Here is a 19488-nt window from a genome sequence, read left to right on the forward strand (position 1 = left end):
ACAATGAACATCTTAATATAAAGAAAATGCAAGACAATGATCTACAGTGTTGCTTGTCCAGAGAGTTGACTTCTAAGATTGAACCTTCCTCTCATTAGTGTTTGGTTTTCAGTCCCCAGCTAATTGTGGCCCACCTTCTCCAGATTCTGACTAACTAGTACATACATCCAGGTGGCCTGTTTAAGTAACTCTGGTTTGTTCAAGGTGACCGTATACCTTCATAATAGTAGTTGGTAAGCGTCTAGTTAATTTTGTTACTATTTTTTTTCTAATTGGTATATAAATATATATGTAGAGCTACCTGCCCGTCTGTCAGCCTATCTATCTGGGGGACAGGCGGTTGCTGTGTATCCCTGGCTGGCCTTGCATTTATACTCTGGCCTTAGACTTCTGAGTACCAGAGGTATACGTGTATACCTTCATATGTGGCCTAACTTGTAAATTATCATTATACAATAGATTCTATTAGACATGACCTCTTATCACCAGAGAAATTGAAAAAAAATCTTTTTTCAAATTGTATGATTGTACCATTGCGGTCTAAATTTTATGGCATAGTCCCTAGGAAGAAACTCTCCAATATACAGTAGTTGCCTCTAGCATATATTAATGGACATTCCTAGTATACATTGGTGAACATCCCTCATATACATTTAAAAGAGAAAATATTTGAGCACTTCCTTTAAACGACTTATCTAATAAGCTTAGCAATGAAATGAAAAGGTCCATTTAAGTGAACTAATACAGCTGCCAAGATGGCTCGACAGGTAAAGGTGCTTGCTGCTGAGTCTGACCTGAGTTCAATCCCTAGGAACCACTGGGTTAAAGGAGAGAACCAGCTTCCTCAAGTAGCCCCAGACCTCCATACCTATGCCACGGCACACACCCCATATCCAAATAAATGCATTTAAAATTATTTTTAAGGTCTGTCTATCTATCTATCTATCTATCTATCTATCTATCTATCTATCTATCTATCTATCATCTGTCTGTCTGTCTATCTATCTATCTATTTATCTATCTATCTATCTACCTACCTAACCCACCTTTGATTTTTTTACCTTGGGGACTCCAAGGAGTATATGTTATATATCTATATATCTTTCTTCTACAAATGTCAAGGATTTCCTCATCATGATCATATCCAGGATATTGTAAATGATATGCCTTTAGTGCGAATTTCCTCCCTATCACCTTCAAGATGGATGTACCCAGGCGGATCCTAGCAACACTTTCCCCTGACTTCAGACTATAGCCATTGTCCCCTGGTCCTTACCTTCACTGTACTCTTCCAGCTGACGGCATTTGGCGGGTTCCTGAAGTACACGGTGTCTTATGACATCCCGGTGGAGACGGTCGACGGTGACCTCGTGTCTCATGCTGACATCATCATCAAGGTGACGAATGTGCATTGATTTGCTATAGAGCTTGGAGTCTGGTGGGAGTGGCACACGCATGAACACATACATGTGTGTGAGTGTAGCATACGTGCACAACTGCATATACACACACAAAATAAAAAATGTAGTTAAGTGCCGCTCATTCAGTAACTCCAGATTGAGAAACATGCTCCATCACATGTTTGATGTAAGAACTTGGTTGCTGGATACAGAATTTTAACTTTCGGTCACTAAGTTGGATTGCAAATATCTTTCCTCTCGGTTTTATATGCTAGGGAAATGGGCTCACTCTAAGCACACAGGCGGAGGGCCTGTCCTTGCAACCCTATGAGGAGTACTTCAACGTGGTTAGACTTGTGCCTGAGAACTTCCGGGACTTTAAATCCAGAAGGGAGATTGACCGCGACCAGCTAATGACCGTCCTGGCCAATGTGACACATCTCTTGATCAGAGCCAATTATAATTCTGCTAAAATGGCACTCTACAGGTATGTACTGGAAGGAGGGAAACAGATTTCTACCGAGGTACTACAGTCTTGTCTTTTATGTTGTATACTTCAAGGTTAATATAAATATGAAGGATACAGTTGAAGTAGGCGTGCTAGAATTGTCTTCACACATGTACAGTGAAGACAGGAGACACGCATAATGACAAATGTGTCTGGTAGGAAGCAGACGATTTTAGGTTCAGAATCCTTCAGGTGCAGTGCTTCCAAGCAATGCTTAGTGAGTCAACAGTGCCTGAGCCATTTTGCCTCCCTGGCCCTTCTCTCTCTCCCTCTCCCCTTCCTTCCTTCTCTCCCTCCCTCCCTTCATTCCCCTGATGCCAGTGGCCTTAACTGTACACAATTATTTGGACAACTGAATCATTTGGTCATTTGGTTGCCTCGCGGTGTCTGTTTGTGGAAGCCAGGTGTAAAACTGGACGCTGCTGAAGTAAGCCCGGTAACGCCCAGCAGAGGCTCGGCGCTGCATTCGCGATGAGGCCGCTTGTCTTGGGGCAGTGCCTCCATCAGAGCTTTCCCTTGGCAGTCTAGGGGTAGTATCACTTATAAACAATGGCTGGAAGACTCCCACAGGAAAATGGTGGCTTCTAGAGTGCCTGGTGGAGACTGTCTGGGTACTCAAAGTCACCGTGTCCTTCAACTAAACCTTTTAGGGGCCTGTCTCAGAGAAGTGGGAGAGGTCTTTTGCAAGGATGAGAGCTATATGATGCCCCTTGTCTGTTTGCAGGCTGGATTCTGTCTCTCTGGACGTAGCAAATCCGAATGCTATAGACCTGGCAGTAGCCGCTGATGTGGAGCACTGTGAATGTCCCCAAGGCTACACGGGGACCTCCTGTGAGGTACTACTGGCCTCTGCCAGTCTCCTCCTTTCTTTAGTTTCCAGAGGGGAAATGTGTGCTGAAGTTGATGTGATGAACATGTGTATGTTAACTTTAGAAAACTCCCACGTGGCTGAGACGTTATTAAATCATAGGACCATTGGGCATCGTATTGTTTTAAAGAGTGAATCCTGCCCTTGCTAGGTAAATTCAATACCTAGCACTCACGTCTGACAGTTCGTAACTTCCTGTAACTCTACCTTGAGGGGGATTCGATGCCTCTGGACTCTGCCAGCACCTGTACTCATGTGTACACACACACACACACACACACACACACACACACACACACGACTGAAATACATCTTTGAAAATAAACAGCTAGCTAGATTCCTCTGCAGGGGTTGACTGGTGTACCTTGAAGTCCCTGGACTCTGTGCAGCTCTCTTGCCTCAGTCAATAGGAAATTGGCAGTGCTTATTATTGGCTGTGCATCTCTGAGGAGGGTCAACTTGATTCTCTGAACATTTCCAGTTACCTATGAGAGACCAGCATATTTGCACAGTCCAGATCCATCTTGAGGCCACATAGTCCTCTGGTTTACTCTAGCTGTCTGGACCTTATATGGCAACACAGGTCCTGCACCCATGGATTGAATGAACCACTTACTGAATGGCTATATTCCCCAATGATGATATTGTGCCTTCATCAAGTATGTATAGATCTTTTCCATATTATTCCTAAACAAGAGAGTATAATGTTTACTTGCATAGCATTTATGCTTCATTATTGTCATTAGTAATCTAGAGATGAATTAAAATATCTAGAAGATGTACACAGGTTACGTACAAATACAGTACCATCTTATATAAATGGCTTCAATGTTGTGGCATCCATTGGGGCCCTCGAGCCAATTCCCCACAGAGATGGAGAGGTGACTTTCTATGAAGATGTGTTTATATGTTATCAATAGACGTCTTGAAATTTAGGTAGACCAGATGGCTCAGCCTGTAAAAGTGCATGCTACCCAATCAGATGGTCTGAGCTTGATCTCTGAGAAGCAATAATGGGAGAAGAGAACTGGTCATGCTTGCATACGCGCAAGCGTGCACACACACACACTTTGGATAAGTATTGACAATAACCACTGATGAGTAAATACTGTGTTTTTAACCAAGCTCTAAGCTCTTCCCATATTCTCCCTCATTATTCATGTGTCCTGACAGATAACTCTCATGTAGGAGAGATCAACTGCTGCTGGATCTTTCCAAATTCCCTGGGCTTTGGGGGCTGTGGACTGACGATCATACAAACCTGAGAGCCCTCACTCGGCTGTGCTCAGTAGTCCTGAGCAACTGGTCCCAGGATCCATGGAGAATCTCCCAACCTGCCAATTGCATATATAGAGTTTAAGTGATAGAATATTTCTACATACCCCAGCAACATTGTTTTTGCATGCTTTATATCTCTTCTAAATTACTAATAAAACCCAGCAATGTAAATGGCATGTAAAGGGTTGTTAAAGTGTATTGTTTAGGGATAATGCCCAGAAACATGTGTGTACATCTTTTCCCATAACACACTCACTCATTGTTGTTTGACTTTGTCCCTGTGGTCTCTGAGGACATGCAGCATTCAACTGAATGCCTTTCCACTGTTTTTATTAAGCAGCGGAGTCCATTCTTTTACCAAACTCTTGTACAGAAACTGGCATCAGGCTGATGCTTTTACGAATGGACTTTTCTGCAGCACTTGAAGCTGCTTGCCTATGGACCGACACTCTCTAAGGGTAGCCAGTTGGATGGAGGCATTAGGGGACCTCTGTGAGGACCATGTGAAAGACTGTATTTATTGTTTGTATACTTTAAACTCTTTTACTTGGACCTGGTTGCACAGGCTTGTAATAGGATACTGAAGCAGGAGGATTGCAAATTTGGGATTTATCTGAGAATGGTATCAAGACTATCTCAAAAAAAAAAACAGAAAAAGGACTTGGCATGTAGCTCTGTGGTAGAGTACATACATGTGCAGAGTCCTGAAGGCGTAAGTCACAGACAATCCCACACCAGTTTGGAATTATGATTAATAGAATGGTTATTTATTCAAAGGGGAAAAAACTTACAGATTACCGTCCCAGACAACAGCCCCTCCGCGCGAACAGGAAAGGAGTCCAGGGGCCGGAAACGGAGCCGGAAGACAAAGAGAGAGTGGAGGACAGCCGCTGCTTTTTTTTAAAGGGAGAGACCACGCCCCAATGGGCTGGTAACTCAGCGGCGATTGGCTGAAGGAGCTGAAGGAACTCCCACAGCATCTCCCCCTTTTGTTTAAGTAAGAGAGTTCTAAGCCTACTACGCAATTATATACAATAAGTACAAACCTACGAAATTATATACAATAAATACAAATATCCTATTCTAACTAGCTTAAGTCTTGTATAACAAATAACTTGGCCAAGTCATGAAAGGAAAGTAACTACATTTATATAATCTTCAATCCCATCGAAGATCTGAGAAGGGAAATAATGTTATCTGAGTAATTAGGAAGTGCAATCAAACAACTTTCAGAACATGTACCAAATCGCAGAGACAACTGGCTACCTGGACAAACACCCAAAGTCACATTTGCAGCGTTGAAGCAACCAACTTTGGCTAAGGCCTGATGTAACTGACATACCATTTTCAAAGGCAAGAAACTTCAAAACTATCTTACCCTGTCTTGGCAGGATATGACAGTCTTGTTTTATCCATTTACGGATATTCTGTAACTCTGTCAGTAGTTGAGGTATGAGCATTTTTTTTTACCCAAAGGCCAGTTCTGCCAAGAAGAAAGGCTCCAGGTGGAGTGTCTTTGGTGCTCAACATTCTCTCGGGCATAGATCAGTGTTGCCAGGAGTGATTGTGTCTGCCTACAATAGAACTCTGAATTAGATTAAAGGCCATTTTCTACAGCTCTTTGAAGAGGTTGAAGATTATCTATCTATACTGAATATAATCTCTATATATCTAAAGAACCTGATTAGTCTAATTATAAATGACAAACTTAGATGACTGTTGATCTATATAATTCTCAATATCTATCTAACTTAAAGACTGAGATAATAAACAAGTGTGCAATAAATGAGGACAATGAGACCTCCAAATATAAACAATGTGTAAGTATACATTGCAATATGGTAAATATATATCAATACATAAGTCTAGCTTCTGGGTCTGTTACCCCTATGTCCAGAGCCTTAATTAATCTTTGCACAAAGTCAGTAAAGGGTTCTCTCTGTCCCTGCCTAACCCTGGTATATGATTCGACCCTTTTTGCTGGATCTTGTATTCTATTCAAAGCATTCAAGGCTGCTTTGTGACATAAGGACAGCACTTCTTCATCATAAAGAGCTTGGACCTGTGGATCAGCATATGCTCCTACACCAAGAATTTGATCTTGGGAAACCTCCACACCTTTTGCTCTTCCTTGCTGTTCCATATGTTTGGATTGTTCTCTGAAATAAATTCCAAACATCAAGGAAGGCCCATCATCTAAAACTGCAGACACTAGCTGAGAGAAATCATGGGGGGTAGCTCTGACATTAGAAGCCCAAGTCCTTATCATTTCCTTAACAAATGCAGAGTGCAAGCCAAAGTTAACGACAGCTTGCTTAATTTCTTTTAAATCATTCATTGCTATTGGTGTCCATCTAGCTTCTTTAACTCCCTTTGAGCCTTTGGAAGTTAACCCTTTGTCAGAATAAATTACAGGGTATGTTGTTAGGACCCTGGGTAAGCCAGTTCTAACAGCTGGTGGTGGCATTGTATCCTGTCCTTGTGCCTTCTTACTCTGTTCACCAGCTCCAATAGTTTCTTCAATCATTTCTAATCTTTTTATCATTGTATCCCTTAAATCCTGAATCTCCTGACCTACCCGTGTTTCTAGTAATTTAACTAAGGTATCAGTTTTTTGGTTCCCATTCTGGAGGTTCATTCTATCTGTTACCTTATCAAAACTTTGTGGTAACATCTGAACGTCAAATTCAACAGCCTGTACCCTTTCAGGTAACTTCCTAGTACCCTTGGACATGGAGTCAATTTTGTCTATCATAGTATCCACTTGTTCAGATAACCCCTGATTTTCAATAATTTTAATCCTTTCAACTAGTTGTTCAATATTAGTCCGTAAAAATCGTATCTTTCTTAATGATAAAATATTGAAAAGAAAACTGAAACCTAGCAACAAGTAAATTAATATATTCCCATAGTCATATAAACCTTGCATGACATAATCCATTGTATTAATAAAGAAAACAGTAAAATTGGCGTTGGAAACAAAAACTGCCATATTACCTCTTGTCTAGTTGGCGGCGCTGTTGCCAAGTTGCGACTAGAACCACTGCAAAGGTGACTTAAACAGGTCCTGTTTCAGTGTCTGCCTTAGTATTTGTTAAAAACTAGGAAATATAAGTTGTTCAAGAAAGAAAGTTTAATTAAATCAATTCCATACACGGAACCAGAAACCCAGAATCCAGGGGTAGAAAAGAGCAACCCGGAAGCCGCGTATGCCTCCACGTGACCGAGTCGTTCTGATTCACGCCACTAAAGCACCGCACTTACAAGGGAAATTTAAAAACAACTCAGAAAAGAGCAAACCAGGCAGGCAGAGACTGTCCCGAGGCTGTGGAGCTTGGGAGGCGTGGGGTTTAACTGAACTGCTGGCTCCACACACAGGGCACAGGCCGCAGCTGAGGGAGGTCTCGTGACTAGCCGAGCTGGTAGCAAGCAGTTGAGTGGGGGGGAAGGGGGGGTTCTACAACCAAACGTGGGGCGCCAGATGAAGGCGTAAGTCACAGACAATCCCACACCAGTTTGGAATTATGATTAATAGAATGGTTATTTATTCAAAGGGGAAAAAACTTACAGATTACCGTCCCAGACAACAGCCCCTCCGCGCGAACAGGAAAGGAGTCCAGGGGCCGGAAACGGAGCCGGAAGACAAAGAGAGAGTGGAGGACAGCCGCTGCTTTTTTTTAAAGGGAGAGACCACGCCCCAATGGGCTGGTAACTCAGCGGCGATTGGCTGAAGGAGCTGAAGGAACTCCCACAGCAGAGTCCTACGTTTAATCCCGAGTACACACACACATGTTATACCCCCACATATTTGTGTATGCATGTGTGTGTGTATGTATGTATGTGTGTGTGTGTGAGAGAGAGAGATATGATACAAACTACTGTTGAAAGAGGCCAAATCCAAGCCTCCTGCTCCCACCTCATCTCTTTGAGAGACAGATGAGCAGACACTGAAAAAGCCAAACCCTTGGCAGCTGGATCTGGCACAATTTGGAGACGGGCACTGGTGCCTTTGAGTTGTCTCCCCGAGGTCACACCCAGTGCTGCCTAACGTCCTGTGCCCTGCACCTGCTGTCTCTAAAGCAGAAGTGCTCTTCTTGAGGATGCCTCGAGAGCCAAATGCACCGCTGTGTGGAAAGCCAAAGGTTCAGGAGCAGTGAGTGTCCTGGGGTGCCCGTATGGCCTCTCTGACTTGACCCCACAGAAGGTGCACCTGGACCTGTTGTTCAGTTCAACTGGCGCACCGTGACCCTGGCCTGCCCTTGAGCACAGTCAGTGTTTGGTGGTGGCCTTCAGTGATTTGTAAACAAAGGGGCGGCAGGGTGGGGAGGGGAGTTGAGAGAAAAGAAATGCTCTGATGGAAAACCCGACAAGACAGGATTCCATCTATGCTGGTTGAGGGTTGGTGCAGTAGAGTCCATGAAGGCTCAGTGTGGCCCCAGGGAATAGCCTTTAAATTCCTGTGTGCCTGGCTCTACTTTAAAGGGAAACATGTGGGCCCTTATCATGTTCCAAGGCCAATTCCTTGGGCCTTCTGCCAGTGTGCTAGGGTGGCCAGCATGTTGAGGACAAGCTTGGAGTGGGTGTGATAGTTACCTAAAGGTAGTCTGAACAAGTCGGTTTGCACACACCTATAAATACATATTTATATACATCTGTACCAGATATGTCAAATGTGTGTGAACTATCCATTGAATACATTAAATACATACTAAATAACCTTGTGCTAACTGAGATGGTTGCACAGTTCATTAAGTTTGCTGAAAGGCACCAGGTTGCACACTTAATTAAAGTGGACGTGGAAAAGCTGTCTTGGTTAAAATGTTCGATAGTTAGAAAGGATAAATGTTTCCCTGCTTGTGAAAAATTAAGCAGTTTGCTTTTCAAGTGCATTGGACGGAAGATAGATTGCAGAATAGGCGAAGCCACACATTGCCTGATATACACACACAAGGCCCTGTTTCAGGAACACAGGTTACAGACTGGTCCCTTTCTCTTGCAGTCCTGCCTCCCCGGCTATTATCGAGTGGATGGGATACTCTTTGGAGGGATCTGCCAGCCCTGCGAATGCCACGGCCATGCATCCGAGTGTGATATTCATGGAATTTGCTCTGTGAGTTTATTGCTGACTTGTGCATCCCTCACCCTGACTTGCTCATTGCCCCGTGTTGTGAGCAGTGGCTCCCGAGCTCAGCTCTGACTCGGTAGACATCAAATTCAAGTCTGTGTCTTCAGCCGTCATCTGTTTTTCTTTAACCTGCTTTGCTTCCCGCCTTGCTTTAGTGGGGTGTGTTGAGCATCTGAAAATTCATCTGAAAATCCAAGTCCTGAACCTTGTTAACCTGTGGCTTCCCATCACAAAGGAGAAGTCCCATACCCATTCTTTTGTGATGAATCACTCAAAACACATGCATGTTGAAATTATTGTATGTCTTTGCTTTCAGGCTGTGTGTATAAGGTGTACACAAAACATCATGCTTAGAATTAGGTTCGATCCTCAACACACCTCATATATATTGTATATATGTACATATATACTATATACAAATGTACGTGTAAATGCTAAAACCTTCCAGATTTACAAACCTAATGTACACACAGAATCATAAACCTTGATAAAATCACGTTCACCATATGTAAATTTTTAGTTAGTTCAGCTGAATCCTACAGACAAGAGCCTCTTTCGTGAGCACTGTTAGTTGGATCAGAGCTCCACAAATGGGCAGTTAATCTTAAGCATGAACTTTGCATCTGGCGCAGGGCAATGCTTGTCTAAGGTCAACCAGGAATTCCTTCTTCCCTTCTGCCTTTAAGGAGGCCACCCTCACCCTCTGTGTTGAGATGGATTCACTGTTCAGGGAGTGTGTCAGTGTAAATATATGCTGTCTGGGTAAGGAGGCCCCAGCCCCATGTTCTTTAATAAGAAAGGTTGACTGAGTCACAGGACCAAGGGAAGATAATTATCAGGCCCCAGGAGAAGGCTCAAAGCCTGACATCCTGGATTGCCTGCTTTCTCATTGTTCATAGAGCGAACCTTCATTTGTTCTTTATTGTCTTTATTCTGACTGCTAAGCATCCACAGCCACTGCATGGGCATCTGAGTCCCTTTGGGATGTCTTTCCTTCAGAACCTGGCTCTAGTGGCTGGGGGAGGTTGTTACTCTTTTCACATGTCTTCTGTCATATGGGTCTACCAGCTCCTGCTCACCCCTGGCCCCAGGTTTCCCACCAACATTTGAGGGTAGCCAATGTGTTGAGGATACCTTTCTATTTGTTAGCTTAATTAAAGATAGTCTGCATATAAATATTTCTTGTGCTTCTATAAATATACAGTTACAGAAATATATTTCAAATAAGCTAAGTGTGTATGAACTGTACTCATCTACCAAATACATATGATGCAAAAAAACTGGAGCTAAATGAATGGCACATATTTAGTATGTCTGGTAACCACTCTTTTATTCTCCACTTATAATACATAAATTCTGGAGTTACAAACACTTTTTAGAAACTGGTTTTGACTTAGAGGGAAGCCATGGCACATTAGAGAGTCCCTTGGTGTTTTAATCAGGGTTTCTAAGGCTGTGAAGAGACACCATGATCATGGAAACTTTTATAAAAGAAAACATTTAATTGGGGCTGGCTTGCAGTTTCAGAGGTTCAGTCCATTATCATCATGACAGGACATGGTGGCATGTGGGCAGACATGTGCTAGAGAAGGAGGGATACATCTTGATCTACAGACAACAGGAAGTAGACTGCATCACTGGGTGTAGCTTGAGCATAAGAGACCTCAAAGGCTGGCCCCATAGTGACACACTCTTTCAACAAGCCCACACCTCCTAATAATGCTACTCCCTATGAGCATATGGGGGCCAATTATATTCAAACTACTGCACTTGGGGAACTTGGCCAGCATCCCAACGCTAAAATCTCACATAACGGTGACATTTTTGTTGGTACCACACCAGTGATTCATTAAACCATGTGCTATCCTCCCATCTTATTAGCATTTCCACTCCCATCCATTCTCTCTTTAGGGTTAAAACCAAGAGTCCTCTGGCTTAACAAAGCCATGTGTCCCTTGTCTCCTGTCTCCTGGGGTAGCTCACACTTTATACTGCTCTTCAAGAATGCCAGACCCTCTGACAAATGCCCTCAGCGTGGACTTGTCACATACAATGTCACACATGATGCTTCCCTGTGACTTCACTGGGACTGGACATCAGGACACAAGGCTGTGGAAATGATACACCTTCTCTGAGCATCCAGGGGACCATGACATCACTGTGTCTGCTTCTGGGGATGTCTGCCTAGATAAGATGGTACCTGCTAGCCTTTTCCACCAAGTTATTATTTTCCCCTTTAGACTGGTAATGTTTATTTTTAAGGAAAATGGGTAGAAATAAAGATAACTTAGATGAAAGTTGAAGGAAATCTGAAATCTTGCTTAAGAGCAGGACTGAGGCTTGGTGGTTCAGTTCTTGTCTCGGGCTCTTGTGTCTTACCTCTTTTCATGAAAGAAGAAATTTCTCTTTCCAGGAGAGATGATGCTCTTATCCTCTAGCATCCAGACCACCATCAGCATCAGCACCTAGAGTGGCCCATCCCCAAGGAAACACTGAGACATGTGCTCCTTGGGATTATCAATTGCAAAACAGTTTACCCTAATAGAGAGAAAGTTCAGCCTGGCCTGATCTGACTGATCAGATCTGACAGATCTGATCTGATCTGACTCCACACTCCACAGACTTGTGTGGCCATAAAACACAGCTCTTGCCTCAAAGGAGAGGAAAGTTTATGCTGGAGTTAAAGCTGGATGAGTGGATGCCCAAGAATGCAGACTTAGGCTACCCCAAGTCCATGCTCTAGCATGGCAATAGAAGTTTGTATAGCAACAGAACACAGTCTTATATCAAGGTCCTCTTCAAACCCGCTGCTGGAAAACCTAGATAGATAGATCACTCAGTGGGGAATTCTCTGCTGCAGTCCCAGCTGTTGTCTGCTGACATACTTAGATTTTGGATGGTAGAAGTTAGTAATCTGTTAAGTTACTACATGCCAAAATGTTAGTCACAAAGGTTTTAGGTCCGACATGGACGTTGGCAAGGAATGGCTGTTAAGGGGACTGAAGGTAGAACAAGATAGATGGTAATTGGGCTCTGGATCTGCAACATTCCAAACTCCCCGCAGCCTTTCGAGTTCTCAGCTAACCCTGCGCAAGGCTCGTCTCTTGAACTTTCACTTACACTCATTATAGACGAGCATAACCCACTCCTTTCAAAATGGACTTGCGTTTGTTTTGTACAACGTAATTAGTTCAACCATATAGCATCCTGCCAGATCTCACTGCATTTTTTTAATGCACTTGGGTCAATGATGAAAGCCAAGGTCATGAAGGATAGATGGTGCAAGAGAATTATCTGTATTCTGTCAATCATGTTTTAAATAAATGCTGATTGGCCAGGCAGGAGGTGTAGGCAGGAAAACCAGCCAGGAAGTGGAAATGATGCAAGGAGAGCAGGAGAATTCTGGGGAGGAGGAAGTTGATTCCTCCCACTCCTATCCAGACCACCGAAGCAGCAGGATGTGAGCTGCCCCACTGAAAAAGGTACTGAGCCACATGGCTAAAATAGATCAGAAAAATGGGTTAATCAAGATGAGAGAGTTAGCTAATAAGTAGCCTGACCTAATGGGCCAATCAGCTTTATAACTTACAGAGATCTCTTGTGTGATTTTACTTTGGGACTAAACAGCTAGGGGAACAGGGCAGGACTAGAACCCCAACAAACAAACAGGCCCCTCATGTTACAGATAGAAAGTAAGACAAGACTAAAACTGCCTTCCCAAATGCCCAAGAACATTGTAGGCTCTGTCTGGGAGTTCATTAGAAATGCAGGCTCAGTTCCTATCTCTGAAGACTGAATCTGACCCCACAGTTCACTCTGGTCTGTGTCCACATTTGAGTTGAGGCTCTGTGGCCTAGGCTAACCCACTTCAGAAAATCGTGGGTGGGCAACCCTGGTGTAGAACGGATGTGATCGAGGTGTAAAAATGCAGAGCTTACGTTACTATGTAGAGAACTGTCCGCCTCAGGTGTTGTAGGTGTGTACATCATGTAGAAGTGAAAATCCTATTCAGACTGATGTATGGAAAATGACCAGGTACATAAAATGAGTGGCTTCAAGGGGACATCACCAAACAAGATGCCCCCCAGGTGCTATCTTGGGGGCCCAGTGCAAGTGGGGTGAGGAGAGGGTCAGGTGGCATGAAATACAGGGTGGGTATGTGAGGAAATATATGGACTAGGCCCAGCAGCTACTTGAAGCCTTCGCCTGAGCAGATGGCTGGCTCTGCCCCTGCCCTGTGGCCTCCCGCCTGACTTCCCTGCCCTCCCCTGCCCCGCTCATCTCTTATCTACAAATGGAAAACTCCATTCCGTGAAACTTTCCGGTTCACATACCAAGTTATTTAAACATATAAAATCGACCACAAGCTTGAAGATGTATATGAAACATAGATGAGTTTTGTGTTCCTGTTGGGTACCATCCCCAAGATTACTCTTAATCGATGCACGCCTGCTCTAGATCCGGAAGACAGCCTGAGCTCTCCAGGGTCTGTGTGCTCCTGGTGAAGGGTGATCCACAGGTACCACGCTGCAGCCCCAGCAACTGTTGCAGCTTCTCTAGTCACGCCTGCTGCTGGGCAAATTCTTTCATTTACCTAGAAAAGGATTAGTTTTGCCTTTAATCTCAAAACCTTGTTTTAAATAAGAAATTGCATGTGAACAGTTTGACTGTGTGCCTTAGTCTGTGTGTGTGTGTGTTATTTTCTTTTTATTCTGCCTGTCTGGCTTAGGGTTTGCTGACTTGGTGAGAACTTGGGGGTTGCTGAACTTTGAGACTTAGTGGGTTTGAAGTTTTATCACCTGTTTTCAAGAGTCTTGAATTTGGAAATAATTTAAATCTTATTCCCAGTTCATTTATTCAAGAATAAAAGTCAAGATGGCCTGCCGTTGACCCCAGTTCTCATACAGTTTGTGGCTCCCCATTTCCTTACATCTGTCTCTCCTTGCAGTTACTGCTCTAGCCAATCAGATCTTCAGTCACACTAGGAATTACCCTGAATACACTATGGCCAGTTACCCTTAAATCCTTCAGTGCATTCCATGGAAACAAGGACCTTAGGTCACTCATAACCCGGAGTGAGTTTAGCATTAATATACTCTACTTTTCTAGTCTACCATCCATTTTTTCGTTTTGTCCATTTACACGACTGTGTCCCATACAGCATTTTCCTGACCTTCCGCTGAGGTCAGATATTGAGGTGTATTTTATGTCATGGCTCTTTAGGGTTCTTTAACCTAAAGTATTTCCACAGTCCCATTCAAAGCACATTAAAAACAAGCAAACAGAAACATCAGTCTGCAGGTTCCAGAGATGACTTATGGGCTGAGAACATGTTCTGCTCTTCCAGAGGACTTGAGTTGAGTTCCTAGTAGGTAGCTCCCAACCTTACCTGTGTATTCAGCCCCAGGGGATCTGATGGCATCTTCTGATCTCTGTAGACATCTGTGCACACATGTGACTATACCCACGTGTGGACATACATGCATAGATGCATAATTAAAAATGTAAGGCTTGTCTGTCTGAAAACAGGGAATTCTTCCCTCCATCGCTCAGGGTCCATGTGTGCTTAAGCCTTTAACCCTTCCTCGTTTTTGTTTTAACTTGAAATTCAGCTTCTTAGTGGATGAATCAGAAAATCCTTTCAGGAAGTCTGAACTGACCCATCTTTTCATGCATGTGACATAGGCGTGTACACACAACACCACAGGGAATCACTGTGAACAGTGCCTGCCCGGCTTCTATGGGACACCTTTGCACGGGACGCCAGGAGACTGCCAGCCTTGTGCCTGCCCCCTCTCCATTGACTCCAACAAGTAAGTCTCAGCCTCCCTGGCTGGTTCTGTCTGGTGTGGCCAGGTCCCCACTGATGTGCATTCTGATGTTGTCAAGCAAGACTGTGCCATGCATGTTCCGTGTCATGAGTGACAGTAGATTGGATGAAAGGCTGAGAGGGAGAATGTTGTTATTAAAAACCTGGTGTATTTAATAACACAATGGAAGGCGTGTGACAGTAACGATGCTTACACACTTTTCTCATCCTGTCTAATGTCTGCCATGAGTCTTTCACAAGAATCCATTTGGTGCTCAAGACAGTGATAATTAAAACGTTATTGGGTTTGATGAGGCTTGATTAGATGATCAAACTGTGAAAATATGAAGCTAAGTCTATCCACTGAGTCAGCAACTATATATTACGTGCTTGCTGTAAACTGAGTTTCAAAGTAGGGGATCTGAACAGCAAGATCTGCACCCATGGCTGCTGGTCCCAGGCACTCAGTGTGGTCAGACTGTGATGGAGGCCAGTCAACCTGATAGTGGGAGCGGGTGGATTGAGGGGTGACACTGGAGAAGCTCTGGTTTAGATATAATGGAAAGGGGGCTCAGCAGTCAGAGGGGACTGAGTAGGCCAAGGCAGGATACCCTGAACATCCCTCACCCCGCTTGAGAATTACAGGTGATCCTGAAGCAGAAAGCAGGGCATGTATGGAAGAAGATCTTCCCAGCAGACTCTTATATTTCGTGCTGGGGAATGTGAATCCTGCAGGCCAGTAGTTTGAAATCAAATTTCCCTCTCATTATCCCCTGCCCCCTATATTGGTATTCTTTACCAGTGAATTCTCTCCACAGGGATTCTTGCTTGGAACGCTGGTATATAGACTAATACTGTTTTAGACTGTCACTGTCATGAAATTCTTGAAGCTGAGTAATTTGGGAAAGGATTTGTGTAGTTCATTCTGGAGGTTTAAGGACATGACATCAGCTTCTTCTAAGAGCATTATGGTGATAGTATCATGATGGTGGAATGTGTGTGAGACAGAGACAGGTCACATGAACAGAAAGAGAGTCAGAATTGGGCTCACGCTTTGGTAACAGCTTGCTCTCTTGAGAACTAACACGGACTCATCATAATGACCTTAATCCTTCCCAGGGGCAGTGCCCCAATGGCCTAACCACGACTTCTCAACATTACCACAGTGGGAAGCAAACAGTATGCATAGGAGACTTTGTGGAACACACTCAAGCTATCCCCAATGACAGTAGGAATAGTTAATCATTACTCATGGTGAAACAGTGAGATGCTGTCTGCCTTCATTATTCAGGCCACTTCAGGACCTCAGCAAGAAGTGTGTGTGTGTGTGTGTGTGTGTGTGTGTGTGTGTGTGTGTGTGTCTTTTTCTCTTGTCTCTCTGTGTCTCTGTGTGTCTCTCAGTGTCTGTCTGTCTCTGTCTCTCTATGTGTCTACCAATCTATCTCTCTTTTCTCTCTCTCTCTCTCTCTCTCTCTCTCTCTCTCTGTGTGTGTGTGTGTGTGTGTGTGTGTGTGTCTGTCTGTCTGTCTGTCTGTCTGTCTCTTTTTCTCTTGTCTCTCTCTGTGTCTCTGTGTGTGTCTGTCTATCCTATCTCTTTCTCTCGTTTCTCTCTTTGTGTGTCTCTGTTTCCATCTGTTTCTGTCTCTCTGTGTATCTGTCTGTCTGTCTGCCTGTCTCAATGTGTCTCTGTCTCTCTGGTGTCTGTCTATCAATCTAGCTCTCTTTTGTCTTTTTATCTGTGTCTGTCTGTCTGTCTGTCTGTCTCTGTGTGTGCGTGTGCGCGCGCGTGTGGGGGGGGGGTGCGTGTCCCCGTGTCCAGAGGGGCTAGCTTTATAGCTTGAAAGATCAGTGCTAACAAACCACAGCAGAGAGAGGAAGCTAATCCAAGTAGGCTTCTTGGAGGAAGCAGGGTTGAACTGGGCCATGAGGATGGAGCAGTGAGTGTCGGTGCAGACAGGCAGGGGTGGGGCGATGTGAGTGCACTGTGAGCTGCCGGGCACACGTGGAGGAAGCAGTAGATGATGGACAAAGGAGGCCAGTGGCTGTGCCAGGGCGGCTTCAGGACTAAAGACTGAGCGAGAACCTGCAGATCATTTGGTAGGACAGATGTATCCAAAAATAACCATTTTAAATATTTAGAAAGGAGCAGCATCCACTGGAAAAATCACATTAATTTCCAATGTTTTCAGTTTCAGCCCCACCTGCCACCTTACTGATGGAGAGAATGTGGTTTGTGACCAGTGTGCTCCGGGTTACTCAGGATCCTGGTGTGAGAGGTACCTTGTGGCTCTCCAACCCCTAGTTTCACAAAGCAGCATTAACTGTTTCAAAAGTCCAGCAGAAAGTCTGTGTTTTCTTCTTAAATATTTACAAATTTTTGATTTTTAATGGATGCATAGCAGTTGTCCAGACCCTGTAGATATGATGTGATAATTCAATGTATGTACATAATGTGTAGTGGTGGACACTTAAAATCTATAGCTCTAAGTGTGGTCTTGGCATCTTGGTGCATTGCTGATATTTCGTAAGGTCACGGAGAGAAGCAGGAGAGAGCAGTGTTCCACCTCCTGAGGTGCATCTGTGAGCACACCAAAGGCTACAGGAGAGCGCGGGGGGGGGGGGGGGGGTCAGTAGTTACAGTCGTCATGTGTCTGCGTATTCAGTTGTCAGACAATAGTGAAGGCATTGGGAGGGTTGATTTAGAAGCCATCTCTGGCATCCAAAAGCCAGTCTGTGTTTTCCCACACATAAGCCTTGGTGTCTCTGCCCCTGGTGCATCCTGTCAAGAGCTGGGTGACATCCTGAGTGGCCAGAAGGAGGTCAAAATTGGCTCTGGGTGTGGTTGTACATCATCTGGGTTTGTGTTCATTTTGGATCTGTTCCCACCTCACAACAGGCAAGGAAGATTTGTGACTGTCTGGACAGAGTCGCCCTTTTTCCATTGCAAATCTTAAGGGACAGAGTCTGATTTATTAGCCACCCAGGGAGGCCCTGGCTAGTGAGGTATTATCTCAAACCCTTACTTATTAGATCCTGCTTTCCATCCTGGATACAGATGTGCAGACGGTTACTATGGAAACCCAACAGTGCCAGGGGGAACCTGCGTACCATGCAACTGCAGCGGCAATGTTGATCCCTTGGAGGCTGGCCACTGTGACTCTGTCACCGGGGAATGTCTGAAGTGCTTGTGGAACACAGATGGTGCCCATTGTGAAAGGTGCGCAGATGGCTTCTATGGAGATGCTGTGATTGCCAAAAATTGCCGAGGTGAGTGTGTGAGCAACGCGGTCATGGTTGTTATATATTGCCATATGAATCTCTTAACACTTGCCAAAAGAACTCAGCCTGGAGGAGACCTTAGTGTATCTTGTGTACGGATTGTGGGTTTTCAGTTGGTCAGATGTAGATCTGATACTCAGTTCCTCCCTCTGCATTCTACAGTGGCTTAATTCGCTGTCACCTCTAAGGTCAGAAGTCAGGAAAAATGCATATCCTTCATGACCAGGGAGGAGGTTCTCTCACGCATGGTGGTGGAGTATGCTGGTGGTCTGCTCTTGTGCTGCCTCACCCTGATTTGCTAAGTTTTGTTTGGAGCCTTGAACATAGGGATGCTGTAAAACCACTTACTGAGACAGTCAGTTTCATGTCTGAGGTGATGCAGCTTTGGGACTAATACTGGAGCCCTTGGCATTTGTATTGTTGCTTTGTTCAGAAAACTCTATTGTGTGAGTTTTAAACATACATACAGTGTACTTTGATCAAATCCAGCCCTTCAAGTCTTCCAATCTTCCTACGACTTCTCCCTCACAACTTTATGTACCTTGTTTTTAAACCCACTGAGCCGGTTTAATGCTGCCATTATGTGGACCTCAGAGTTGGGGCCATCCACTGAAACATGGGCAGTAAAAAGGGGGGTCGCATCTCTGAAGAAGACTTTCTTGTAGCCATCAACTGCCGATCACTCTTCAGCTTCATGGGTTCCCGCTGCAATTTCTGCTGGCTTGGCCTTGTGCTGGTCTTGTTTTTGCACAATCTTAGGAAAGGATTCATGAAAAATAATGCCACTTAAATATTTTTATAACTCCAGGTAAGTGTGGTAAGTGTGTTGGTCTTATCTTACAGCTTGGAGAAAAGGTGGTGGCAGCCATACAGAAAAAAAAAATGTAGGCACACATTAGGGTATAAAATCAATCATGGCAAAAAGAAAAAAATCAATCATGGCTTTGACCCGTCAATCTGAATTACATGGACACCTTGGTTTAAAGTCCAGGGAGTGAGAGGTTTATGGGTTCCAGTCTGAAGAAAGATCCCATAAGATGAGTACTCAACTCTGCTCACTGACTTTAACACTTGCAGTGTCCCAGAGACTTGAAAAGTGACACATTAGGAAATAAGAGACCAGGAGGACACAAAGTAAGAGCTGAGGTTGATGGACATCCTAAGAGAAAGAGGGATGCGGAAGAGGAGGTGTGGTAAGAGACATGCCTTCAGAAGGATAAG

General features: G+C 44.2%; 1 protein-coding gene across 1 annotated transcript in view; it reads left to right on the forward strand.

Annotated features, from left to right (window-relative positions):
* Positions 1 to 19488, forward strand: part of Lama1 (laminin subunit alpha 1) — a 126836-nt gene that overhangs the window by 47922 nt on the left and 59426 nt on the right. Inside the window, exons 13-19 of the mRNA XM_087902329.1 lie at positions 1296 to 1397; positions 1676 to 1887; positions 2633 to 2744; positions 9054 to 9164; positions 14865 to 14992; positions 17178 to 17264; positions 18044 to 18255. Coding sequence (XP_087758455.1) covers positions 1296 to 1397; positions 1676 to 1887; positions 2633 to 2744; positions 9054 to 9164; positions 14865 to 14992; positions 17178 to 17264; positions 18044 to 18255 — 964 coding nt within the window. The remainder of the gene's footprint in view (positions 1 to 1295; positions 1398 to 1675; positions 1888 to 2632; positions 2745 to 9053; positions 9165 to 14864; positions 14993 to 17177; positions 17265 to 18043; positions 18256 to 19488) is intronic.

The sequence above is a fragment of the Myodes glareolus genome, chromosome 27, assembly GCF_982192425.1.
Source record: "Myodes glareolus chromosome 27, mMyoGla1.1, whole genome shotgun sequence".
NCBI classification, from domain to species: Eukaryota; Metazoa; Chordata; class Mammalia; order Rodentia; family Cricetidae; genus Myodes; species Myodes glareolus.